The sequence below is a fragment of the Haliotis rufescens genome, unplaced genomic scaffold, assembly GCF_023055435.1.
Source record: "Haliotis rufescens isolate VD_foot unplaced genomic scaffold, xgHalRufe1.0.p SCAF_121, whole genome shotgun sequence".
Taxonomy (NCBI): Eukaryota; Metazoa; Mollusca; class Gastropoda; order Lepetellida; family Haliotidae; genus Haliotis; species Haliotis rufescens.
Genome location: NW_025963804.1, coordinates 75,521 through 102,481, shown reverse-complemented (window position 1 = coordinate 102,481; position 26,961 = coordinate 75,521). Strand labels below are relative to the sequence as shown.

The 26,961-nt window shown below is 44.4% G+C and overlaps 5 protein-coding genes across 8 annotated transcripts; all 5 read right to left on the bottom strand.

The window, feature by feature from the left end:
- Positions 1-1,551: 1,551 nt before the first annotated feature.
- LOC125378509 lies at positions 1,552-5,871 on the bottom strand. 3 transcript variants are annotated; one of them, XM_048393902.1, is made up of 3 exons: positions 5,438-5,871; positions 3,734-4,405; positions 1,552-1,839 (listed from the first exon to the last, which is right to left on the bottom strand). In XM_048393902.1, exons 1-2 carry the CDS (start codon positions 5,708-5,710, stop codon positions 3,773-3,775), a joined length of 906 nt encoding a protein of 301 aa, XP_048249859.1. In that variant the 5' UTR covers positions 5,711-5,871; the 3' UTR covers positions 1,552-1,839; positions 3,734-3,772. The 3 variants fall into 3 exon arrangements, with proteins under 3 accessions (XP_048249859.1, XP_048249860.1, XP_048249858.1); XM_048393903.1 differs by having other exon boundaries at positions 3,755-4,405; XM_048393901.1 differs by lacking the exon at positions 1,552-1,839 and having other exon boundaries at positions 3,521-4,405; positions 5,438-5,869.
- Positions 5,872-10,229: 4,358 nt separating this feature from the next.
- LOC124136177 (zygote arrest protein 1-like) lies at positions 10,230-15,013 on the bottom strand. Of its 2 annotated transcripts, XM_048393909.1 has the most exons (3): positions 14,931-15,013; positions 12,681-12,851; positions 10,230-10,866 (listed from the first exon to the last, which is right to left on the bottom strand). In XM_048393909.1, the coding sequence occupies exons 2-3, from the start codon at positions 12,765-12,767 to the stop codon at positions 10,669-10,671; spliced, it is 285 nt and encodes a 94-aa protein (XP_048249866.1). In that variant the 5' UTR covers positions 12,768-12,851; positions 14,931-15,013; the 3' UTR covers positions 10,230-10,668. The 2 variants fall into 2 exon arrangements, with proteins under 2 accessions (XP_048249866.1, XP_048249865.1); XM_048393908.1 differs by lacking the exon at positions 14,931-15,013 and having other exon boundaries at positions 12,681-12,975.
- On the bottom strand, positions 15,006-16,711 carry LOC125378511 (zygote arrest protein 1-like). The gene is made up of 2 exons (XM_048393905.1): positions 16,504-16,711; positions 15,006-15,995 (listed from the first exon to the last, which is right to left on the bottom strand). The coding sequence occupies exons 1-2, from the start codon at positions 16,699-16,701 to the stop codon at positions 15,795-15,797; spliced, it is 399 nt and encodes a 132-aa protein (XP_048249862.1). The 5' UTR covers positions 16,702-16,711; the 3' UTR covers positions 15,006-15,794.
- A 1,823-nt stretch (positions 16,712-18,534) lies between these two features.
- Positions 18,535-19,264, bottom strand: LOC125378510. The gene has a single exon (XM_048393904.1). The coding sequence runs from the start codon at positions 19,249-19,251 to the stop codon at positions 18,613-18,615; it is 639 nt and encodes a 212-aa protein (XP_048249861.1). The 5' UTR covers positions 19,252-19,264; the 3' UTR covers positions 18,535-18,612.
- Positions 19,265-22,901: 3,637 nt separating this feature from the next.
- Positions 22,902-25,427, bottom strand: LOC125378516. The gene is made up of 2 exons (XM_048393922.1): positions 23,964-25,427; positions 22,902-23,861 (listed from the first exon to the last, which is right to left on the bottom strand). Exons 1-2 carry the CDS (start codon positions 25,425-25,427, stop codon positions 22,902-22,904), a joined length of 2,424 nt encoding a protein of 807 aa, XP_048249879.1.
- Positions 25,428-26,961: the final 1,534 nt, after the last annotated feature.

Genomic DNA, 26,961 nt, shown 5'->3' with positions numbered 1-26,961 from the left:
ATACGTATGTGTTGTATTAATTGTTGTTTGTCTATGTTGTCAATCATCGCCAACAACTCAAGGTATGATGTAAATCCTTCTTGGGTCCATGCAGGTAGCAAAGTACAAGTCCCCATGGTCCCTAGTGTGGTGATTCGTTTTTATCTTTTAGCCCGTTTTTTATCTCGTATTGGTGAATCCTAATTCATTTTTACATGCTCTCAAAACAGTTTTACGTAAATCTGTGATAATCTAGTTATTAAACTGTCCTTCGACGAGAGAATTTTAATATTGTTTAAACATATATCATTAATGTCAAATTTTGTCTCGTCACGTTATGGCTTAAATATTGCCGATGTAACGTTAAAATTTAACTCACTCACTCACTAAAAGCGGCGTAAAACCATACTCACTCACTCATTGGAAGGCATGACTTTGTACAGAACCGTGTCCGATATTTCTCTCTCTATACTAAACCCTCCAGTGGTCAGAATGTGCTCGGATAGCAGAGATTGTGGAGCTTCAAGTAACAAAATGACATTCCATTAACAGGCTCAGTGCTGGTCTTCATGCAGAGAGACTGGGGATGGTGTATCTTGAGTGAGACAGTGAGTGAGTTGGATTTAACGCCGCTTTTAACATTATTCCAGTTATATCGCGGCGTGTCAGCTTAATGTGGGAAGAAGGCCGGAGTGATGAAGGTCTCAGACGTTTACCACTTCGGTGAAACCCACGAGCACGGGTATGGTGCTGACAAACCTAGAAACAAAATCGGGGCGAACCGGGATTCGAACCCTCAATCATCGGTTTCTGGCGTGCCCAAGGGACGCAACTCTGCACAGCGAATCGCGGCGTCTTAGACGACTGGGCCACCCGTCCCCACATCCCCACCCCAGCCCCACCCGGTGTATCTTGAAGACAGATAACGGAGATCATACTACTCAGCAGAAACCACTGTGTACAAAGTAAATATCAGATATATAAGTAACGCTACAAATGAAGGTATATTTGTCAAACATATCCTACATGTATTTACATAAGGAGGGCTACAAAGTATGAAAGGGCCGATATTAGTCGTCAACACTGAGCATCTGTGTACACTGGCCGGTAGTGACCCTTAGTATCCGTGATTTTTTCACCAGAGTATTTAACGCCAAACGAGCTTTTCTCCAAAATCAAGCCGCGGTATAAGTAAAATGCTGTTCAAAGCGGCATCAACCCACTCACTCACTAACACAAGCCCTTGCTCAAACAAGATCCACACAATACTGGAATAATGGTGATGACGATGTCGTGTTCGTTAAAAGCAAAGAAATAGCCATTGTGTATTTTAAGATTTAATCATGGAATGATATTACACAGAAACAAGGTCTTGTTGGGTAATGAAGCGTAGGTAGAAAAGGTATATTTTGTAGAGGTCCTGGAAACAGACATTATTTGGAATGTATTCAATACACTAGAAGCGTGAATTTCAGTATCATAACTTATAGCATGTCGTTCTTTTATTTGAAACAGCAGTAAATGATATTCTCCGATATTGTGCTTTGTCCCCTCATTTTTTGTAAATCAGTACCTGTAACATGTAAATAACACCAAGTACTGTGCCGTACTATCAAGCATACTACAGAAGTTCACTTCATAGATCACATATATGGAGGTCTGTCTACCGACAGGGGTAGCCTAACTGGCACTTGTGACAGAGGTCAGATCGGTGTGCTTTGCTGGGGTCGATGTTCCTCTCTCTTTCGCCAAATTCAGTACATATGCAATCCCTTTCGTTGCATACGGAGCAGATGAGCTTCTCTACACGGATGGGCAGACAGGGGTGTCACATGTCCTGCAGTCCTGCTCGTACACCGGCTGCAGTGGACAAATAAGATATACAGTAAACGACGTTTATAACGAACACGCTTATAACGAACTGACGGATATAATGAACTTATTTTTTTGGTCACGGCCATTTGTTGTATATATGCTTATTACGAACTACGGTTATAACGAACTAAAAAAAGTAGCCCCTTTGAGTTCGTTATAACCGTAGTTTATTTTATAGCGAGTTAGATGTGTAGATATATTACATGCCATATATAGAATTTGTTTACACCAGTACACAGATTATGTGATGGTAAATGGAAAAACGAAAGTAGAAGTAGGATGTTCCCTTGCTGTCTTTCAAAGGCGTAACAGTGAATTGTGTTGAAATGCATCGCCTCTTGTTCACAATAAAACGCACATACAAAACGACTTCCTAGAACCTCAGTGTACTATTATCGAACACATGACTCATGCATTTGAGCAACAATTTAAACGGAAACGCCCCTGGCTCGTTGCCAAAGGAAACACCTGTAATTGCTGTGCAGTTTTATATTGGTATATGCTGGAATCATTCCAAGTTTGTGGGTCAAATCATGTTGAATTTGATTTTGTGAGTTAATTTGTTACTTGATAAATATAGAAATTGAAAAAAAAGAACTTTCAAAATCGACATACATAATTCAGAAACTTATCATATACGCGAGCATACGCTCTTTTTGTCAGATTTTGTCACAAATTAGGGTAAATATAATTGTTTATACAAGACAACATGCACGTTTAATCGCACACCAGATAACTTTTTTGTTGAGGGCGCCTAAGCTTTTCTATATGGAGCAAGTTCAAATAATTTCTTTTAGTAAGTTCGTCACAAAAATCCTGTGGCATGTGCTGAATAAGCAAAATACAGAATAACGTTTGCAGCTGGTAGATTCACTGTATTGAGGTGGCTATAAAAAGTCTAGGTTGCTAAAAGAGAATCAGTATCGTTAATCGTCGCTTTAAAGAGCGGCGCACAGTTCTATAAATGAGAGAGTGAGTTTGGTTTTACGCTGCTTTTAGCAATATTCCAGACATGGGCTTCACACATTGTACCTATGTCGGGAAACGGACCCGGGTCTTCGGCGTGACGCGAGCGAACGCTTTAACCACTCAATATCAAGACAGCCTTTACCTTCCTCGTAACTATGTACTTATATATAGTTTATGTTTATGTTCATGTTTAAGTGGGGCGGTCTGGTAACCTAGTGGTTTAAGCGTTTGCTCGTCACGTCGAAGATCCGGGTTCGATGCCAGACATGGGTACAATGTGTGAAGCCCATTTCTGGTGTCCCACGCCGTGATATTGCTGGAATATTGCTAAAAGCGGCGTAAAATCATACTCACTCACTCACTCATGTTTAAGTAACACATTATGTAACACACGGCTGACAGGCGTCGGAAAGCATTTGTATGGAATATTGTAAGGGACATTCATGACCCACAGAAACACGCTAAATATAATTATACAAAATATGCGAGAAAGAAGATTTGGCCAAATCCTCACAATTTTTACATATTTAACGTGTTTCCAAAAGTCAGGATCGCGAGATTGTCCCTTACAATGTATTTCATAGAACTGAGAGTTACGACAATGGAGTTCTCATTCCCCATAACTGTATAGAACAATGAACTCTTTTTAAGTGCTTGATATGTTTCGGTATTGTAGATATTAACGTTAACCCAATAATACAAATGAAAGTTTATTCGCAAAATATATCCAACATGTATTATATAACGTGGTCTACAAATGTTATAGAACCGAGTTCACTGAAACCAGTTGTCAATACTGTGAGCGTCTGTATAAACCGGTCGGTAACGGTTCATCAACAGTCATATTGAGAGTTGGGGGGAAAACTTGAAACAGTTTTGTTTTAAATTTACGATAAATCTATTTTTAAACCTTAAAGAGTAAGGTCCGTACACATCACCACATCCGGTGTTAATCGTAATTGTAAGCTTTGTTTCTCTTGGCCCCTCGTTTCCGTGGTTGATGACATTCGTCGCCATCGTTGCGTCTTTCGAGCTTCTTGTTGTGTTTCGGTTGTTGACGATCTTCATAGATGTCGTCGTAGTGGTGTTCATTGTCGCTTCCAAAGCTGTAGGAATGATGGTCTGGTCTGCAAGAGGGATTGTACCAGAAACCTCCCCTCCATCTCTGATGACATTCGTCGCCATCGTTGCGTGTATCGAGCTTCTTGTTGTGTTTCGGTTGTTGACGATCTTCATAGATGTCGTCGTAGTGGTGTTCATTGTCGCTTCCAGAGCTGTAGGAATCATGGTCTGGTCTGCAAGAGGGATTGTACCAGAAACCTCCCCTCCATCTCTGATGACATTCGTCGCCATCGTTGCGTGTATCGAGCTTCTTGTTGTGTTTCGGTTGTTGACGATCTTCATAGATGTCGTCGAAGTGGTGTTCATTGTCGCGCCAAGACCTGTAGGAATGATGGTCTGGTCTGCAAGAGGGATTGTACCAGAAACCTTCGCTCCATATCTGACGCTCCTGCACCAGACGCTCAGTTGTGTGAGGAAAGTTCATCTCTCCGCAAATCTTACACTTTGTAGGAGATAATACCTGTATATGAAGAACAGTATAGCTTGCACGACAAATGGACTGGAAGCGACATACATGGTTGCTCTGTCCTACTGTACATGTACTACAATGTAGCTTTAGAATATTGGACAAGACCAGACAAGGTTATATACTCTGCTAAAAAAGAAACGCAAAACTAGAAAATCTTTCATATCGGAGTGTTACCAGCATCCATAAAAAATTAATAACAAAATTGTATTGGTCATTTCTGCATGCATTGGGATTTATTTGTTGAAAAGAGAGATCATGGAAAATTCGCAAAAACACGTTGATTTTACTTTCCGTTTTGTGGTCAAATATAACCAAGAAATATGTAAACAAAATTATGTTAACTGCAACTAAATAGCCTACCAGTTGACACAACTTATCTTTGTAGGTGGTGACCGTTTGCATATATTGCCAGAGACAATTTACCCATAATTCGTTTCTGATATTGCTTGCAACTATAGATGCTAATGCTAATTGTACGATGTGTAGTCAGATGGCAGTGTAACTGAATACTACAGAGTATCCAGCAAGGTTATGTTTTAAGTCAGGAAAGAGTAGTTAAAAGGCGTAATGTCAACTTCAATTATTGATTTTCCTTACATATAAAACAGTGGACGTACACAATTTCGTGCTGAAATTTGGCCATGCTAAACATGCGAGCTTTTTCGCGGACAGTTCACATCAGCGAAACACACACCATCTGCATCTGTCAACCGCTTTTTTAAATCAAATAATGCAATGACGACGGCGATAACTTTAGTTAAAATCATTAGAACACGTACAGACTTAGAAAAGGTCAAAGAATAAGAAATGCATATACATTGATAATAGATTATTGGAATTTCATACAATCTTGTGAATGATAAATCGTTATCTTCCAAATATAATGAATAAACACGCAACGAAATATTACACTTCAATTGAAATATATTTACACTTGCAGGCTATTACAATGATGTACATGGATATATATTATCCATGGCGTACACAAATCATATTACTATTTGAAAGTGATACTGTCCTTACCTCGTGCGTCCTTTCGTAACGACGTACTTCATCATCGCCCCAGCGGTGTTTACATCTCTGACACTCGAACAGCCCGTACACTCTTTCGAGTCTCTGTGGTTTGGTTCGACGTCCCTTCCTGTTTGGCATGGTGCTGACCTTCCAGTGTCTTGAGAGACGTACTTCGAACAGCCTGTTTAGTACCACAGTCAACTCCTGGTAACGTTGAGTGACGGTGTTCGAGGAGACTAAACCACAACTGCCTACTCTTGACAGTTGAAATGATTTGCCCATGCGTGTCTCGCAACTGACATTATACCACCTTGTAAAGCTGACATGACTACGTAGATAAAGGGCTAACTATAGTCATGATACATTCTACATTAGATAATGAGCATATATGCGTAGCGCAGTCGACATATAATCTTCCGGGTCATATAACATGACTGTGCATAATACCACAATCGCTAGTTCCAAGAACCTTTTAATAAACGTTAATATATCTACACCGGGTAAACCTATTCTTAGCACCGACTTTCCAATGCAGGCAATGTTGTTCTGAGGTGACAGATTTATTATTCAACATATCTTACCTACAGGTAACCATTAAGTCTTACAAAGGAAACTCTATTCTCCTTATCTTCTTCGTAACCATGTCTTTGTATAGGGGGCGGTCGGGTAGCCTAGTGGTTAAAGCGTTCGCTCGTCACGCCGAAGACCCGGGTTCGAATCCCGACGTGAGTACAATGTGTGAAGCCAATTTCTGGTGTCCCCCGCCGTGATATTGCTGGAACATTGCTAAAAGCGGCGTAAAACCATACTCACTCACTCGCTTTGTATAGATTAGAAGACACCTAGTATGTTGTACATGGCGGCTAGTAATGCATAAAAGGTTTCATTGAGGACTTTATGGAAAGTTGTGAGGGACATTCTCACGTTCTCGTCCCTTTGGGAAAACGCAAACTATAATTATGCAAAACGTACGTGAGTTAGCCTTTTTGGCATATTAAGTGTTGTTCCAAATGTCAAGGTCGCGAGAACGTGACAATGATCCTTGCAGCATTCCACAGAACTGAGAGTTACGACGATGAAGTGAGTCTCACTCCATTTGCTGGGGCTGTCGGTTAGCCTAGTAGTTAAAGCGTTTGCTCGTCACTTCGAAGACCCGGATTCGATTCCCGACATGGCTACAATGTGTGAAGCCCATTTCTGGTGTCCCCAGCAGTGATATTGCTGGCGTTCCCCGTGGGTGTCGGTAGAGGTCGGGAGTCTGGTGGTTGAGGGCACTGGAGCCATGAACCGGTGTTCCTTTTGCCCAACACACCACTTCGACCCTTACTTCACCTAGACGGGTGGTAGAATTGGCCCGATTCTACGTATAGAAAACATTCATGCTGAAATTATTGAATATTGGGTATGCATATTCTAAATGGTAATTATATTGTATAAATTTGCCTGGAATCCCATGCCAGAAGGCGGTGGCTCATGGGCTAATCTGCTGATGTCGCCCTCTGAGTTCTGTATGTCTCCAATTTCTTGTCATGGGCCGAACCAGTCTTGCATTGTATTTGGTAGACAAATATAGCTCTTCATGTCGTATTTACTGGAGTAGTCCTCCCCTGTACCCCTGGTGTTTGGATGTTGGATATTCTGGTGCACTTCTGCATCGGAGTTTTGTTTGGCACTCCATGTTGGATGGGGATAAGGGGTGCAGAACACATTTCTTTCATCATGGCTCACACTCACACTGGTTCGAAAAGAATACATTTAAACACAAGTTCATCTAATGAGGCTTGATTCCTGGGCTCGATTCCTTGTAATCGAAGCTTCAGATCACCTACCCATTAAGTTAAATCCCTTTGCTATCTCCAAAGCAATACAAGGGCACTTGGAGAAGTTAAAATGTCACCGGACCCCGTACTGGATCTCTTCTGGTTGTATGTGCTCGGAAACAACAAACGCTCAATCTCTTACTAATCAATCTATTTGCCAATATGGACCTTGTTGTTTCTGAACACAGAACACACTCTTCTCGTGGCATTGTTAGTAACTGGACTCGTTCCTTGGCGGATATGTTCAGAAGAGGAAATTGTATCTGACCTTAAGAATCAAGTTGTTCAATCAGTAAAAATCAAACGTTTTACTCGCAAAGATGAAAAATCAAACATTGTTCTAACAAAAGTTAACTTATCTATTCACTTTTGCCCGTGCTTCAGTTCCACAAAAAACTAAAGATGGTTATGTTAACATCGGGGTGGATGTGTATGTCCCCAATCCACTCCGGTGCTATAGACGCCAACAGTATGGACATGGTTAAAAAACCTGTACTCGCCCCGTGGTTTGTCAGCGTTGTGGTGCCAACCATGAGGGCATGGATTGTCATGAAGACGTCAAATGTTCCAACTGTGATGGCTAACACATGGCATCTTCTAAATCCTGCCCTACTTGGCAAACAGAAACCAAATTTATTAAACTAAAGTGCGGAAAAAACCCATTTCATTCGCAGATGCTAAACAACTTGTCAAGCCACAACTCCTTCGGTTATGAATTACTCTGTTGCACTCATCCGTCCTGTTCAAACTTCATCTGTTCGGTGTCAGACCGATTTGACATGGGTCAGATCTGATCAACCTGAGTGTCCAAACTTCGTCTGTCCTTCGACCGACTTTTTCTGAGAATCATTCAGAAGCATCACCTCTGACCTCGCATCACCGAAAATTAACAAAAACAGAAAGGAAAAAGTTGAACAGAAATCAAATGCCCAATCCGATTCAAAGTCTGTACGTAGAGGCTGATGTACCGTCACTAAAGCAACGTCGCATTAAATTGTCTTTACATAACACTAATGACTCCAATCCAGCTTTCGATTGTGTTTAATCCTCTCTATAACGATCTCTATAATACAAAATCGTCTCTTACTCCGCCCCTTGGTATAAGTATAAAACATCATATATCTGCTGCTAAAATAACACTTGAAAATATAGCCACAACCCAGATTTTGTCTTCTCCACCATGGCCGTTAGTAAAGCCAGAGGTGGATCCAATATTAACTAAATTGAAGAAATCTTAAACAAATCAACGTATTTATCAACAAGAGTATAATCAATTAAGAAACAAATGTGATACTTTCACATCTATATTTACAGATGGATCCAAGGACGGTGACACAGTTGCCAGCGCCACCATCATTGAATCCAGGACTACATCTTCATGACTTCCGGATAACTGTTCCATTTTACGGCCGAATCAAAAGCAATATCAACAGCGCTAGAGTTCATTAGTAAACAATCTAAATATAAGCAATTAATCGTATTTTCACATTCTCTTTCTTGTCTTCAGGCAATTAAACACATCCACTTGTAATTATTGAATTATTAAATGTTCTTTCTACGAGCCAATACAACATCGTTTTTGTTGGTAACCCAGCCATGTTGGAATCGTTGGTAACACAATGGCTGTTGCTGATTAATAAAGTATATTTATTTCTGCCATGTTTTTTTAAATCGTAGAATACGTATGTGTTGTATTAATTGTTGTTTGTCTATGTTGTCAATCATCGCCAACAACTCAAGGTATGATGTAAATTCTTCTTGGGTCCATGCAGGTAGCAAAAGTACAAGTCCCCATGGTCCCTAGTGTGGTGATTCGTTTTTATCTTTTAGCCCGTTTTTATCCCCTATTGGTGAATCCTAATTCATTTTTACATGCTCTCAAAACAGTTTTACGTAAATCTGTGATACTCAGTTATTAAACTGTCCTTCGACGAGAGAATTTTAATATTGTTTAAACATATATCATTAATGTCAAATTTTGTCTCGTCACGTTATGGCTTAAATATTGCCGATGTAACGTTAAAATTTAACTCACTCACTCACTAAAAGCGGCGTAAAACCATACTCACTCACTCATTCGAAGGCATGACTTTGTACAGAACCGTGTCCGATATTTCTCCCTATATACTAAACCCTCCAGTGGTCAGAATATGCTCGGATAGCAGAGATTGTGGAGCTTCAAGTAACAAAATGACATTCCATTAACAGGCTCAGTGCTGGTCTTCATGCAGAGAGGACTGGGGATGGTGTATCTTGAGTGAGTGAGTGAGTGAGTTGGATTTAACGCCGCTTTTAACATTATTCCAGTTATATCGCGGCGTGTCAGCTTAATGTGGGAAGAAGGCCGGAGTGATGAAGGTCTCAGACGTTTACCACTTCGGTGAAACCCACGAGCACGGGTATGGTGCTGACAAACCTAGAAACAAAATCGGGGCGAACCGGGATTCGAACCCACAATCATCGGTTTCTGGCGTGCCCAAGGGACGGAACTCTGCACAGCGAATCGCGGCGTCTTAGACGACTGGGCCACTCGTCCCCACATCCCCACCCCAGCCCCACCCGGTGTATCTTGAAGACAGATAACGGAGATCATATTACTAAGCAGAAACCACTGTGTACAAAGTAAATATCAGATATATAAGTAACGCTACAAATGAAGGTATATTTGTCAAACATATCCTACATGTATTTACATAAGGAGGGCTACAAAGTATGAAAGGGCCGATATTAGTCGTCAACACTGAGCATCTGTGTACACTGGCCGGTAGTGACCCTTAGTATCCGTGATTTTTTCACCAGAGTATTTAACGCTAAACGAGCTTTTCTCCAAAATCAAGCCGCGATATAAGTAAAATGCTGTTCAAAGCGGCATCAACCCACTCACTCACTAACACAAGCCCTTGCTCAAACAAGATCCACACAATACTGGAACAATGGTGATGACGATGTCGTGTTCGTTAAAAGCAAAGAAATAGCCATTGTGTATTTTAAGATTTAATCATGGAATGATATTACACAGAAACAAGGTCTTGTTGGGTAATGAAGCGTAGGTAGAAAAGGTATATTTTGTAGAGGTCCTGGAAACGGAATATAGATAGTAAACAACCAGCGGCAGATGAGAGTGTGTATATACTGAAAGATAGAATAAGGGAACGGTTGGAAGTGGAAGAATGTCTGTCGATGACAGACATTATGTGGAATGTATTCAATACACTAGAAGCGTGAATTTCAGTATCATAACTTATAGCATGTCGTTCTTTTATTTGAAACAGCAGTAAATGATATTCTCCGATATTGAGTTTTGTCCCCTCATTTTTTGTAAATCAGTACCTGTAACATGTAAATAACACCAAGTACTGTGCCTTACTATCAAGCATACTACAGAAGTTCACTTCATAGATTACATATGTGGAGGTCTGTCTACTGACAGGGGTAGCCTAACTGGCACTTGTGACAGAGGTCAGATCGGTGTGCTTTGCTGGGGTCGATGTTCCTCTCTCTTTCGCCACATTCAGTACATATGCAATCCCTTTCGTTGCATACGGAGCAGATGAGCTTCTCTACACGGATGGGCAGACAGGGGGTGTCACATGTCCTGCAGTCCTGCTCGTACACCGGCTGCAGTGGACAAATAAGATATACAGTAAACGACGTTTATAACGAACACGCTTATAACGAACTGACGGATATAATGAACTTATTTTTTTGGTCACGGCCATTTGTTGTATATATGCTTATTACGAACTACGGTTATAACGAACTAAAATAAGTAGCCCCTTTGAGTTCGTTATAACCGTAGTTTATTTTATAGCGAGTTAGATGTGTAGATATATTACATGCCCTATATAGAATTTGTTTACACCCATACACAGATTATGTGATGGTAAATGGAAAAACGAAAGTAGAAGTAGGATGTTCCCTTGCTGTCTTTCAAAGGCGTAACAGTGAATTGTGTTGAAATGCATTGCCTCTTGTTCACAGTGAGTGAGTGAGTATGGTTTTACGCCGCTTTTAGCAGTATTCCAGCAATATCACGGCGGGGGTCAGCAGAAATGGGCTTCACACATTGTACCCATGTCGGGAATCGAACCCGGGTCTTCGGCGTGACGAGCGAACGCTTTAACCACTAGGCTACCCGACCGCCCCCTCTTGTTCACAATAACATGCACATACAAAACGACTTCCAAGAACCTCAGTGTACTATTATCGAACACATGACTCATGCATTTGAGCAACCATTTAAACGGAAACGCCCCTGGCTCGTTGCCAAAGGAAACACCTGTAATTGCTGTGCAGTTTTATATTGGTATATGCTGAAATCATTCCAAGTTTGTGAGTCAAATCATGTTGAATTTGATTTTGTGAGTTAATTTGTTACTTGATAAATATAGAAATAGAAAAAAAAGAACTTTCAAAATCGACATACATAATTCAGAAACTTATCATATACGCGAGCATACGCTCTTTTTGTCAGATTTTGTCACAAATTAGGGTAAATATAATTGTTTATACAAGACAACATGCACGTTTAATCGCACACCAGATTTTGTTGAGGGCGCCTAAGCTTTTCTATATGGAGCAAGTTCAAATAATTTCTTTTAGTAAGTTCGTCACAAAAATCCTGTGGCATGTGCTGAATAAGCAAAATACAGAATAACGTTTGCAGCTGGTAGATTCACTGTATTGAGGTGGCTATAAAAAGTCTAGTTGCTAAAAGAGAATCAGTATCGTTAATCGTCGCTTTAAAGAGCGACGCACAGTTCTATAAGTGAGAGAGTGAGTTTGGTTTTACGCTTCTTTTAGCAATTTTCCAGACATGGGCTTCACACATTGTACCTATGTCGGGAAACGGACCCGGGTCTTCGGCGTGACGCGAGCGAACGCTTTTACCACTCGGCTACCCGACCGCCCCCAGAGTTCTGTGAAGTATTGCAATAGTACAATGGACAATATGAAGGGAAAAATGGAAAAAATAATGTTACTAACTTCTATATATAAAGGACATGATTAATCCGACGATTGGAACGACATCGTCCCGAAAGGGTTCATTGCATTACTGGGCGGTCGGGTAGCCTAGTGGTTAAGCGTTCGCTCGTCACGCCGAAGACCCGGGTTCGATTCCCGACATGGGTACAATGTGTGAAGCCCATTTCTGGTGTCCTCCGCCGTGATATTACTGGAATATTGCTAAAAGCGGCGTAAAACCATACTCACTCACTCACTCGTTGCATTACTCATACATGTCGATAACAATCAAACACATACAAGTAAAGCGAACAAGGATATGATAAACACCGCTTATCAAGGTGATATTTACACCAGATCAAGCATGTTAAGTCCTGTCGCGTGTACCTTAAAGAGAATCGTACCAATCGGCGCGGGGTGAACATTGTAATTAAATCATAACGTCCAAACAACCGCAATCAACTTACCTCGAAACCATCGCAGTAGACATGGGCACTCTCCCAGGATGAACCACATTCATCACACTCGAAGTATCCATAGCGTCGGTTAGACATTGTGGACAGCAGATACAGACAATACTAGACAACAGTAGACGGTGACGGAGGCGAGAACAGGAACTGAGTCTGGCTACCTGACGTCTGGAACATCATTTACTGTACACGCAACATTTGAAGACAAACCAAATCGCAAAAGTGAAACTGGAATAGCCATTTCTACGAATGTGATTGTCAGGTTATACAATGAGCTACTGCGTAAATCCATTATTAGTTTGGGAATAAATATTCAGACAGCCTTGACCTACCTATGTTCATGTTTAAGTAACACATTATGTATCACGGCTGACATGCGTCGGAAAGCACTTGTATGGAATACTGTAAGGGACATTCATGACCTATAGAAACACTCAATATAATTATACAAAATGTGCGAGAAAGAAGATTTGGCCGAATCCTCACATTTTTTAAATATTTAACGTGTTTCCAAAAGTCAGGATAGCGAGATTGTCCCTTACAATGTATTTCATAGAACTGAGAGTTACGACAATGCAGTTCTCATTTCCCATAACTGTATAGAACAATGACCTCTTTTAAATGCTTGATATGTTTCGGTATTGTAGATATTAACGTTAACCCAATAATACAAATGAAAGTTTATTCGCAAAATATATCCAACATGTATTTATATAACGCGGTCTACAAGAGTTATAGAACCGAGTTCACTGAAACCAGTTGTCAATACTGTGAGCGTCTGTATAAACCAGTCGGTAATGGTTCATCAAGCAACAGTCATATTGATAGTTGGACATCTCCGTTTATGGTTCTCTGTCTCATAGTTAACCCCTTCCCCTTCGCATCACCATTTCTAGTAATCACAGGACAAGGGACCAAAGTTTACTCTGATGATCGGGGCTTCAAGTCACTGCTTCATAATGATGTCAGCAACGGTATTAGTAAAATACTGTTCAAAACGGCGTATAAACCCAACCCACTCACTCACATAAGATTCCAATCAAACATGATCCACGTGACAATGGATCTTGTAAAAGCAAGGACAAAGTCACTGTGTCTTTTTATCACATGATGATTTAATCATGGAATGGTTACATAAATATAACACAACAAGCATATGTGGTACAGGAATATCATCATATATACAATCATTGGGTTAACTTGTTTGATAGGCATTACTTAATCCGACAGCAAATCAGCCATCTCGGACCATATCATCAACTGTCCCAATCACATCATCAACTGGGACAACGTCCAAATCCTCGCCAACAACCTCCATGATTTCACCAAAAGAAAACTAACAGAAGCAGTCCACATTCGCCGCCACAACCCAACAATCAACAGAGATCAAGGCTATTTCATCCCATCCGCCTACTATGAACTCATCAAACAATAATCACCTGTTTATTGGCTTCATGCCCCATTGGCTTCCAGCTATGTGTTTTCTGTCCATCGTGTTGTGATAGCATCATCCTTGTTGTCACACCTACCTATGTTATCCCACTCATGTATGCCCTTTTTGTTACTGTTAATCCTCTACTGTTAATCCTCCACTTGCTATATATATTCTGCACTATGTCCCTCATTCAGTCTTGCTTGACAACGGTATAAGGATCTATACCGAAACGTCGCCTTTTACAGTATTAAAGAAGTTGTTATCCATAAAATTGTGTCTATCTAATCATTGGGTCCTTATTATTATACAATCTTTAGAAAAGTCAGGCATTTACATAGTTGACAGCCAGAGGCTAATGAGAGGGTGTATATACTGTGGACAAATATAGGGGAACAGTTGTAAGTCGGAGAGTGCCTGACGATGAGGAGACACTATTTGGCAATGTGTTAAACGCATCAGTGTCTGAATTACCCTCAGTGACAAACTGTTGCATGTCTTTTTAATTGGAAACAGAAGTAAATGATATTCTTCGATATTGTGCTGTGTTCCGTTAATTTTGTCCATCAGTATGTGTAACATGTACAATATACAATAGGTACAAACCATGGATCATAATCAGGAAGAATCTGATATTCAAACCAACAATCAGAGAATCCTGGAACGACTTTGGGTCGCCTCACATCACCTGGCCAGATACACATGTAGTTTATAACGAATATAGGCGATGTACAACTGAAGAAAAGATATCGTCGTTTGATACTCCATATAGAGAAATAGTTTATGAAAATATGGAAACTAATATAGAATCCTGCCTTTTGTGTGACGAGCGAACGCAATAACTACTAGGTTACCCAAACAATATTTAAGGAACGTAACACAGAGAGCAATCATGGCAATGAAATGTTTTATTTATATAAACCGCATGGATAGATATGACATCAGTATGCAGGTAAGTGGTATATTTAGAACTTAGGTCCATTTACGCCCACCTGAACAACAGGAACCATGGTTATCTCCCTTTACAAGACAACCTGGCAAACTGCCCATGTCTGAGTGTCGTATTCAAGGAATGATATTGATCTGTTATATGCCAAATATGGAGTTTGTTTACACCCATATACAGATTATGTGTGACTAACAGATGGAGAACGAAACTAGAAGTAGGATTTCCCTTGATGCCTTTCAGTGGAGTGATTTTGAATAGTATGGATGTATATGGCCTCTTGTTTACAATAATACACACATACTAAAACGACTTCCATGAACGTCACGGTGCGGTTCTCAAACAAATGACGCAACTTTTAAAAATAAATCTGTTGAACAGAGCTCAATTGTCTGGTAACCTGCCAAAGTAAATATCCTTTTGTGTTTGCCCTGCAGTTTTATTATATAATTCAATCATTTCATTGGGTAAATTCGTTACAAAAACCAAGTGTCGTACGGATTAAAAGCAAATTAGACAAAGGTAATTGTTATATTTACAGTGCACTTACAAACATCTAAAGAAACCCATAAAAACTCACAAGCTGGAGGATAGTGTTTAGGTTTTGTCAGACATTTCAATTATCAAAGAATTTTCGTCATCATCATCATTATTACCATCTATCTATGGAGAGATAGGCAATCCTTAATGTCTGGTGCTGTAGGCAGTCAACTTTCAGTGCAATGCTGCACCCTCAGTATATGCACGGTCTCCCAGACCTGCACTTGTGACACAGGTCAGACCTGTGAGGTTTGTTGAGATCAATATTCCTATTTTTCCGGTCTTCACTGGTGCATGTGCAATCTTTACTACCGCACACGGAACAGATCATCTTCTCTGCCCGATATGGGAGGCAGCCTATTTTACACGACTTGCAGTCCTGTTCGTACACAGCCTGTAGAGATAACACATAAAGATATACTCCATGTACACATGCACTTTCCTTCACTGTCACAAACAGTTTATCACACACCCTTAGTTATTTTCATATATCCGAAATTCCGTGTATCATTTAGAAATATCAACACATGGCATCTTATTTTGATAAATGTCTAAGATACAATCGCAACTACTATTAACTGATTTTGTTGAAACGATATGTTAATTTACCCAGACTTTAAACCCATGAGCAGTGCAGGGAGTCGAACGACCGGACACATTAAGTACTGGGCTACCCCAGCAGTGACTAACTCCAACCGCTAGATTAAAAAAAAGCCCCTGTCCTGTATGGGGTTAAATAAAAACAAGTCTATAAAGGAACCATATTTCTGAATTTCATATCTGAAAAGGGATCTATAGGGTGCTGGATCTGAGAAGGGTCTGGACGGGTTGGGTGAATATTTTATCAGTAAATATATATTCAGGGGTCTGAAAGAGAGACGCTATAACCACCAACAACCTACCTTGAAACCGTGGCAGTAAACATGGGAACTCTCCCAGTGGGCGTTACACTTAGGGCAGCGGAAGTAGCCATAGCGTCGGTCAGACATCATGGACAGCAGACAACAGCAGCACGATGGCGGATATGTAGAAAAGAGCTGACACGTTGTTGGCTCCTCACAGTAATATATACGTGTATGTGACAGTTTCTCGGAAAACATTTACATTTCTTATTAGTTTATATGATACATAAATGGGGGAGTGAGATGTTTAACTGTATACAGTAGACTGTAGACTTTGAACTGTATACATTACAGTATACATATATCATGAGACGACTAACGTGATCGGGTGGTCAGGCTCACTGACTTGGTTGATGTATGTCATCGCATCCCAATTGCGTGGAAAGATGCTCATGAAATCGATCACTGGATTGTCACGTCCAGACTCGATTATTTACAGACCGCCGTCATATAGCTGGAATATTGCCGAGTGGGGCGTTAAACAACAAACAAACAAACAAAACGAAAAGGCTTCATGTAGTGAAATACTGAAATAATACTGGTCAAGATTTTTACCACGGAGCACGGATTTGGCTGTGATAAACCCACGATCATCGTTGCCTCTCATGCCTAAGGGACGCAACTCTGAATCATTGAGACACCTATTAATCCCTAATAAATATAGAATAAATTTATATGCCTGTTTACATTTTTCAGAAAACAGCGATGGGATTATGACGTCATTAAGAAATGCAGCAAACAGTATGTTTTAAATGGGAAGACTACACCATATATTATGTAACACATACAGCTTATCTTGGCAATGACGAAATCAGATTATGTGACTGGTAAACGTAGAAAAACGAGTTACCACGCCCACCTTATCACGAGACATTCTTCTCGAATTTCAGCAGAGTCATATACAACAGTACAGGGCATGGCTATAAGAGACGGGTGTTTTGTTGCACAACATCAAGACAGACAGTTGGCATACGTCAGACACCGGGATAGAATAACACCTGACACTCTGCTTACGTGGTATGTGGATGCGCGATAACATATACCGATGTCAACAGTTGGTCATCTGTGACAGGGGGCACGGGTGGCCCAGTCGTCTGAGGCGCCGCGAACCGTGTCCCGGGGGTGCTAGGTGACCAGGGAAGAGATATAACCCTCCCTAGCTGGTGTGGCGCTGTATATCACACGCGCGACTATTCACTGGGAACTTAAAGGAAGTCTCCATGTCTTTGTGTAGATACGACACTCGAGGGAACCACATTAGCGATGTGAGATGGACGAGCGGAGCCAGGGCGGTCATTACAGTTTAATTGTGAAAGGTGACAAGACAGTCAGCTGATGGTCACCGGTGTGAAACTGGTTTATCTGTTGACCTGTAAATATGCATGTACACTTGAATGAATGAATATAAAGCATGTTTGGTGTATTCTGTTTGTGTAATCCTTTGCTAACATTTATCAACAATGAGTCAAATAAAGGATGACAGTAGTAACCTGCATCGGTAGTGGACCACCAGGATTTCTGGGACCGCTCAGATTTCTGGGACCAAGATGGCGGCACATCCGTTTCCGGTCACGTGACCTGCGCAGTGCATGATGGGTACCTGCGCGCGCATGCAAGATGGCGTCGCATCCGTTTCCGGTGGCGCGCGCGTGCAAGATGGCGTCGCATCCGTGTCCGGTGGCGTACGCATGGAAAGAGGGCGTCGCTTCCGTTTCCGGGGAGGAGGAGGAGGGATAGGGGGAAAACCCGGAGAAGCGCCCGTACGAGGGGAACAAGATCGACAGGGTTGTTGTTCTTGTGTTGTTCTAAAAATAGAAATAGACGTGGGGTGGTGGTGGGGGTGGTGAAGGGAGGGAGGGAGGGAGGGAGGGAGGGAGAGGGGAGAAGGGGTGGGTTCACGGTGTGGTGGGGGGTGGGGGGTGGGAGGGTCGTCAAAGCAAAGGAGGAAAAGCTGTCTTTCGGGAGAGATGGGTGGCCCTGAAAAGGGCCGTTGGAAAACAAACTGGAAACTGGAAACTGGAAACTGGAAACGGCAGGAACACTGGAACACTGGAAAAACTGCAAACGATGGGAAACGGGTAAAAACAGTGGGGCAGCATGACCCATGCGTTAGTCACTTTGTTCAGAGGATCTCACTTCTCCATCCTCTACTTCCATCTCATCCTCGGACGGAAGGTGTCGTCGGCGCTTTGAAACGTGTTTTCGTGAGGGGGACCTGTTCCGTTTTCTTTTCTCTAGACGAGGTGTGATGCCTACCCGGAGTTGTGTGAGACATTCTTTTAGGTCGAGGACATCGGAATGCATGTCTTCGATGAGATGAAGCACTTGTGCCACGGGTGTCACGGGTGTCACGGGGGCCACGGGGGTCACGGTTGCCACGGATGCCACGGGTGTCGACGTGGACGGTGTTGCTAACGTTTTCTTTCGACTGGGTTCTGGGCAATCTGCAGCGAAATGACCCAGGGCTCCACAGTTGTAACAGCGGTCCAGGCGATGGGGAGTCTTCTTTCGACGGGGTTCTGGGCAATCTGCAGCGAAATGACCCAGGGCTTCACAGTTGTAACAGGGGCCCTGGTACTGCTTCTCCTGCTTCTCCTGCTTCTCTTGACTGTTCAGCTTCGGACAGACATAGTGACGGTGACCTTGAGTGTGGCACTCGGTACATGTCACTTCAGGGCAGTACAGGTAACTGTGACTGTCGGTCTGGCACATCCTACAACTGTATCGAGCTGACATGATGGGTTTCATAGAATGCAGTGTGTGTGAGTGGCTTCGCTCTTGTTTTGTTTTTATAGGAGAGACACTGACACCCTGCTTCCTGATTGGTTCCCCAGGCAGCGCCCCCGATTGGTTCGTTCCGGGGCCTGGCCTGCACCTCGGTTTTCCAAAACGGACCGACCCCTGTGTTTCTTTTCCATAGGAAATGGATTTTACCATGGGAGAGAAAGCACAACCCCGGTTCGGCCAATCAGAGCCCCGCCTGGTCCGAGCGCCGCTTCTGATTGGTCGACCACCCAGGCTTCGGATTGGTCCGATTTCGATCCGGTTTTTTATCGGGATGTGCATTTCGATCCTGTTTTGTTTTTTCTTCATCCTACAGACAACATAACACGACTATGAGTTTTTAACAAAAAATTTAATCCCCCTGATCACATGAACCAACACCACAAAACAAAAGTCACAGGATGAGGGGGGACATCCCTGTGATTTTTGTGAACACGAGGGAGGGGTGACCGCGAGGGTAGGAACGTCTGACCACTTTGAAAAAAAAAAAGAAACGTTGTCACTTGGGGTGAACAAGACACTCGACTCTTCGTTTCCGTGCTTCTTGGGACACCAAACGTCTGTATTTTTCGTTCACTTCTCCATCAGGACAAAACACACACAAGTATTCGCAGGGGACTTTGGCATGCTTCAGATGTTCTTTCCAGGGTTGGTCTGTGGCTTCCCATTGGCGGAGTGCCACACCGCAGCAATAACAGGTCACACAGTCCCCTCGTCCTGGATAGAAATAGCCAGCCATGGCCATGTCATAAGGGGTCTTGGTCATCTGTTGAGGCCACGTTTTAAAAGACCTCAGACGTTCTTGAAATGAATCATAGTGGGGATGAGAAGGTTGACACAAGGAAGGAAAAGGTCTCTCCAGAACGTCACCGTGTCGACACCTGTCGTCAATCAAGAGTGTGTCGTCCATCAAGAGTGAACGTTTTCTCGCTTCTTGTTCTCTCGCCTTTTCAGACACCCACTCGGAATCGGTGACGACATCTCGGGAGGATGACATGGCATTCATAGAACGTCTTTGCTCCATGATGACGGTGACTTCACTGAAAGAAGGTCTGAGGGTTCGCCTGCTTTTATGAAACTCTCCACCCTACACCCTTCAACGGAAGGTCATGACTTTAGCTTTTATGAAACTCTCCACCCTACACCCTTCAACGGAAGGTCATGACTTTAGCTTTTATGAAACTCTCCACCCTACACCCTTCAACGGAAGGTCATGACTTTAGCTTTTATGAAACTCTCCACCCTACACCCTTCAACGGAAGGTCATGACTTTAGCTTTTATGAAACTCTCCATCTCCTACACCTCATCACGTGACGTCATCCTGTGTTTGGGTTGACGGACACACGGCATGATCCATGACATGATCCATGACATGACATGACATGGCACACGGGGAGGGGTGTAGGGGGGATCGATGCGTCCTGGAATGACTGACACCAGGCAGCTGATCTTTCAAGCATGGCCTTTCTCTTTTATCTATTTTTAATTTTATTTCTTCACTTTGGTGTGCACTGACATGACAGAGGCACAGACAGACAGACAGACAGACAGACAGACAGACAGACGGACAGACAGACGACGTCAACGACATCTCAACTCAACCTCTACCCTCGGTTCGGCACTCTTTTGGAGTTGAGATCAATCAAGACACAAAGAGTCAGTTCAATCAATCACTGTTTAATCATGAAAAAACCAATCACAACCCGATACAATGGAAATACGAAAAGTCAATGGAGGAGGGAGTGCTTTGCATGTCCCTACAACAACAACAACAACAACAACAACAATAACGCGACAACGTTTTCCTCTTCCATCTTCAAGCTCTTCCATCTTCAAGTCCCTAAGAGGTGGTCCTCCCTCAAACCTGTGAGAGGCCCAACCGTTCAACACGTACAGTCTATGGCCTCCCTGAAACAGACATGACACATCACTTGATCACGGTTGCAGCTGGCGTGTTGACAAAGTTCTTCGAGTGAAGAGGAGGATCACCATAAGATGTGATCCTCAGATGCGATAGGCATGTCATCATGTGTCACTATGCTGTCATAGGTCAACATACTACAAGTACAGTCTATGAGCTCCAGCTCACAGGCATGACACATCACTTGCCCGCTGTTGCAACTGATGTATCTTAACATGTTGTTGTGTCGGCAAACACGACATTCGCGTTGTAGGGGAGTGAGTTGAGCTTCTCCATAAGGATCCAGGTCAACGTTGTCATCATCATCATCGTCGCAAACCATGGGCGTACCTGAGGAGTAGACATGAACCTCTTCCGGGGATGCTGGTGACCAAGAAGCCTCGAGCAGGGGAAGCGTGTCCAGATCCATGGAAGGGAGAGTGGCCATCTTGAGCGCTTCATGATCATCGAGGTCACCCGTCGCCATCGTCACAGGGGCATTCGGTGAATAGGTGGGCTCCCGAGGGGTTTATTCCCACCACTGTTCTAGCACGGACTGGGCTGAACTGACATCAGGGGTCCTGTCAATCATAAGGACAGAGTCCATTTAGGATAGGCATAGGTCATGCATATGAATCACATCAAGAATGACTGAGACAAAGAAGAGCAGGGTACTTACAGTTGTTCTTGAGGAGAGATCTTCAGAGATAATTTCTTCCGTGATCGTCTTTTTGCAGGCGTTGCAGGTGTGGCAGGTTTCAAAAAGGATGTCCCCCTCGTGTCGATGTCTGTTGTCGCCACAGTCGTGGTTGCTGTGGCTGCTGTGGTGGTGGTGGTGGTGGTGGTGGTGGGGACTGGCGCTGTGGGGGTGGGGGTGGGGTGGGGGGTGTTGCCGTTGCTGTGGGGGTCACCACGGCTGTGGGTTTGCGTGTCTTTTTCTTCTGGATCTTCTTGATCGTCTTCTTGGATGTGCCTTTCTCGGGTTCAGTCAGCTTCCTCATCTTTGAACGTATCTGGTCGCACATCAGGTTGTCGCCCTTCGCACGTAACTTGGCGTACGCGTCGTCGGTCTTCATCTTTAAACACAGCAAGTCGTACACTTCACCCCACAGTTCAGCAGTCATGTTACCGTTCCCATCTCCACTGCTTCCTTGGCCACTCATGTCGCTTCGTGTCTTGTCATTCAACCGTTTCGACATGTTGTTCGACATGATGTTGTCCGGATGTTCTGTTCGTTGTTGTTGTTGTTGTTGTTTCTTTCCAAGTCTTCACGGAGGTACGTCAACACTTGATGGTACTCTCTCCAAACACGCGTTTCTTCCAGATAAAACGCCAACAACCAACACAACGTGAGGAACATCAATCAGAGGGGACGATGTTGTTGCTTGGTCCGTTCAGTGAAAAGTGATGACCGGAGAGCGTCGGTCGTATTAAAAGCCACGGAGGTCCTGCTTTCTGATTGGCCCGTTCCGGGGCCTGACTTTCACCTTGGTTTTCCAAACTGGACTGACCCTTGTGTTTCTTTTCCATAGGGTTAGGCTTGTAGCGTGAGAGAGAAAGCACAACCTCGGTTCGACCAATCAGAGGCCACCCTGGCCCGAGCGCGGCCTCTGATTGGTCGATCATCCAGGCTTCGGATTGGTCCGATTTCGATCCGTTTTTTTCTGTAGGGGTCCATGTCGATTCAGTTTCGATCCGCTGTCATGAAAAATTTTAGTGAAAGTCGTCTCTGTACCCAAAGGGGAGCGTGTCTACAGGTAGCCCTGTGATGTCGTCGTAGACGAGACGTCGCTTGTCGTACACGGTACGATAGTCTTTTCGGGTGGGTCGGGTCACGAGTGCGTTTTCGTGCCGAGGGCCTTTTCGAATGATCTGATGAGGGTAATCCAAACTGATTTTCTCCTCCTCTTTCCCAGGCCGTTGTCCCAGTATCAGTCCTTTCATGGTGTCAAAGTTGAGATGGCGTTGGTTTCGGTAATTCAAAGTGAACCCTCGCACTTTGCAGGTCGTGCGCGTTCCATCGGGTCTGGGGTTCATTAACTCGTAGCCATAGTTTTTGGGGCCTCCCGACACAAACGTCTCGATGGTGTTTCCGTCCAGTTCATCCGTAAACTCACCCAACGAATGACCCAGCTCTGGATTCGCGTCGTGGGGTCGATGAATGTAAATGACACTGTCCGTGTCAAAGTACAACACCCTGCGGTCCACCAGGGCAAGGGTCTCGTACAGCTTGAGACGTGCTTGGGCAGTGACCCAAGCAGCGATGGCGACGTTGAAATGAGAATGAGGGGTTTGGAATTCTTTCTGCTGGGTATAGGTCACTTCCACCATGTGTTCGTTGACAACGACCACATCCTCGATGGTATTGCGTTCATCCCTCCACAAGGCAAAGTACTGTACAGGATCGTTCATATACACGTTCTGACTGTAGTCTACCCGTTGCCCAAACTTGCCCCAGAGCGAATTCAGTTGCATCTTGGCAATCGTGCGACGTCCTGGATTTTTTTCGATGCGGTCCTTGTCCAACCCAATGCCTTCTTTGTCGTAGATCTCCTGGATGTACGCGTCGTGATCCGTACATCCTTCGGGGTATCCGCTGGCTTCGAGCTTCTCCTTGAAATGTCGATCGATGTAAGTGTCAAAGAGTCCCACTTGCTGGGTGTCGGGGTCATGCTGTGCAAAGGTGTCAAAATGCCAAACGTCGTAGATCTGAAGCACCCGGTAGTCATACTTCTTCACGGCTTCCTGGAGTTCTACGGTGGCCTACGTCCCCACCCATGACCTCTCTTCGTCCGTGTGCTCGCAGGGGGAGTCTGACCGGGTATCGGCACACGTGCGGCACAAAGGACAGAGCAGTTTGCCACCCGATCTGTAAGGCAGTAGCGGATGGTAAAGTCGTTTCGGGGGTAAGACACGGCATTGGATCAGGCCTTTCAGTTCAAACAACGTGTCCACAGGGGGTTGATGGAGAAGGGTCGGGTGTCCCGTGGGAAACACTCCGGTCTTACAAATGTAGGGATAAAGGGAACAAATATCGATGTACTTGATGGTTTCACCTTCTTGGGCTTCGTAGCATAATCGCGTCGCATTGGTGCATCCTCCATAGAAGGCATCGCGAGGGTTGAGCAGCCCGGGGACGTGGATACAGGGGGGTCCCTGCAAGAAAGCACGCAGTGCGGAGTCCTCCCGTTGCATTTTCGTAAACTCGTGCTCCCACAGGGTGACGATCCGTTTCACCTCAGGGTGTTGACTCAAGAGACTCAAGCGGTAGTGGGTGTCGGTGTAACGGGCTCCCAACGACGAGCCCAGGACGGGATGCGGTTCTCCACGTCGGGTCTTGTGACAGGCCTGGCACCCATGCCAGAAACAGCCCAGGAATTCGTAGACGGTGCCTGTCGCTGGATCGTAGCCATCCACGGTGTACCGATGTTGACCCCCTCCACACGTGAACTCTTTTTCACCGCCATTCCTGGCGTGCTGGAGGTGCAGATGGGGGTCCGTTTCCATCAGATAGTGGAGCCAGTGCATACAGGCCTGGGAATTGTTTCTCTTGGGTTGGTAGCCTTGAGGTGGGAGAATGGCGATGGTATTGGGTTTCAGGTCGTGTTTTCGGAAGGATTTGATGGTGAACGCTGCAGCTGTCATCACTTCCACAAAGGGATCCATGCCCACCGAGTGGATGGCGTTCTGTCGGAAGTCGGCGCATCCCCGTCTCAAAATGTCCACATCGCTTTGGCAGTAGGTTAAAAGTTCTCCTTGTAAGTCGAACAAGGCTCCTTCTTGCACTTTTTGGGTATGCCACTGGAGGAAGGCTGTGCGTTCCGCGGGAGACATGCCATCGGGATCGTACGTGACGGCTGGTGGATAGGGACCTCTGTAGGTCTGGTTGACTCTCGTATTGAAAAAGTGTGGAAAGTACCCTTTCTTCATTTCTTTCAGCCCAAAGCTCTTGGGAAAGGCTTTCAGGGGGTAAGGGATGAAATTTAAGCTGTCTTCGAAACATAACCGTCCCAGGGTCATTTGCAAAATTTGTTGGCCATGCCGAATCTTGGTGGGGAGTGTCACCAGGAGGGGGGACAGACCCTTCAGGACTAAGTGTAAATCATAGGATCGTGCATTATGGGCCATCACATAAATGCGATCCTCCTTCGGGACTGTATGACAGGAGGTGTTCTTGTTCTTTGGCTTCTTTGTTTTCTCCACTTCCATGGCCTCTTCCCCCTCTTCCCCCTCTTCCATCTCCTTCCCCTCTTCCCCCAACTCCTCCCCCTCCTGCTGGGGTGATGCCTGTCATTTGGAAGCGTGCTTTCTTGAGGGGGTGTCATCCCGTTTTCTTTTTTTCCCCAGGTGAGCTGTCGTCCCCTTGCGTGTGCTGTCCTCCTCTTCCTCTGGGTGGGGCTTCTTCTTGGGTATTTCAGACAACGTGGTCAACCAAACACACACATCATGTCGCGTGGTGGGGCCTCGAAACACGATCTCAAGGCTGGGACCATACCCTTCTTCTCTCCATGGACAGTGTTCGCACAAGTTCTTGCTCACTTCACTGATGCATCGTCCACATCCTAGTTGCACCACGCACAAATTTGGAATGTGTTCCCCCGTGTCTTGCATGCATTCAAAATCGTAGAAGGCGTATTGAACATGGTCTCGTAGGGGATGTTGTTCCTCTTCACCCTCCTCCTCCTTCTCCGCTTCCTCCCCCTCCTCCTCCTCGTTTTCTTCACCGAGAGGCGTCATGTAACAGCGATGATCTGGGGTCATGGGTTCTCGGCACACCAAGCAGGGATGTTCTTCATCGAAGCACGCGTGGTGAGCCATGGGGGTCTCCAAGACGCGGACCAACTGAAAACAGTTCGGGCACCTGTGAATCGATTGACAGGCGCTGGGTTTTCCCTCTGACGGTGACTGGAGATGTCGGGTGTAACACGTTGGATTGGGGAACCAACCTTGACATGTCAAGCAAGGGATCCCGTGCTCTTCCTGGGGTCCACAATAACTAGAGTAGAAGCAGCGGTAACAGCGGTATTCCTTGGTGCAGGGATGGTTTTCGGGATGGTCGTAACGTTTGTCACAGCATTCGCAGTAATGGTTAGAGCCATAAAAAGCGGGCATGGAAGTGATGACATCGTAGTGCTGATCATGATGGTATAGATGCAGCACGGTGGCGTGGGGTGGAGTCTCATCACACTTGTACAACAGTCTCTGACCCACCTCTTGACTGTAGACTTTCAGTTGATAATGCAGACGGGTCAAGGTTCGTCCCACGCGTGCGAGGTCGTCCAGACCCCGACAGGGTCCTTCGGGCAGGCCAAGGCTTCGAAACAAGGCCCGTGCCCGTATGCCTTGAACGTCGACGCGATCCGTTCTCGTCAGTCTCTTTCGCTGGGCGGTCCATGCTGGGGTCAGAGGGTGAGGCTTGTGGGCATAATGCTGTGCCACCACCAGGGCCCGTGCCAAACAGGATTGATCTTCGTTCTTGATCCGTACGATGCACTTTTTGCGTGTTAAAAAAGCTTCGAGTCCAATCACGTTTTTCAGCCGGGGAGCACCACTGCCCGATCCTACCCTGTTGGGATCTGCGACGTGTACTAAGGTCACATCCATGGTGGCATCGATGTTCAGGTCTTTGTTGGACTGTTGGACTTTTTCCACGGCTTGCAAAATAGTTAGCCCATGGAGATCTTCAAAACGTCGAAAGGGTATCCGTATGGGTGTGTTCAAAGCGGGATGATCGATACCTAGACCAATACGATCTCCCTTCTGACCTGATATC

Excerpts from the sequence above, each read along its gene's own strand:
- LOC125378509 (XM_048393902.1), bottom strand. The coding sequence starts at position 5,710 with ATGGGCAAATCATTTCAACTGTCAAGAGTAGGCAGTTGTGGTTTAGTC. Across the intron at positions 4,406-5,437 it reads GTTACGAAAGGACGCACGAG|GTATTATCTCCTACAAAGTG; the intron begins GTAAGGACAGTA and ends CTTCATATACAG.
- LOC124136177 (XM_048393909.1), bottom strand. The coding sequence starts at position 12,767 with ATGTCTAACCGACGCTATGGATACTTCGAGTGTGATGAATGTGGTTCA. Across the intron at positions 10,867-12,680 it reads TCTACTGCGATGGTTTCGAG|CCGGTGTACGAGCAGGACTG; the intron begins GTAAGTTGATTG and ends TGTCCACTGCAG.
- LOC125378511 (XM_048393905.1), bottom strand. The coding sequence starts at position 16,701 with ATGTTTTCCGAGAAACTGTCACATACACGTATATATTACTGTGAGGAG. Across the intron at positions 15,996-16,503 it reads TTTACTGCCACGGTTTCAAG|GCTGTGTACGAACAGGACTG; the intron begins GTAGGTTGTTGG and ends TTATCTCTACAG.
- LOC125378510 (XM_048393904.1), bottom strand. The coding sequence starts at position 19,251 with ATGAAACCCATCATGTCAGCTCGATACAGTTGTAGGATGTGCCAGACC.
- LOC125378516 (XM_048393922.1), bottom strand. The coding sequence starts at position 25,427 with ATGGAAGAGGGGGAAGAGGGGGAAGAGGCCATGGAAGTGGAGAAAACA. Across the intron at positions 23,862-23,963 it reads CGGACGAAGAGAGGTCATGG|CATGACCCCGACACCCAGCA; the intron begins GTGGGGACGTAG and ends ACCTTTGCACAG.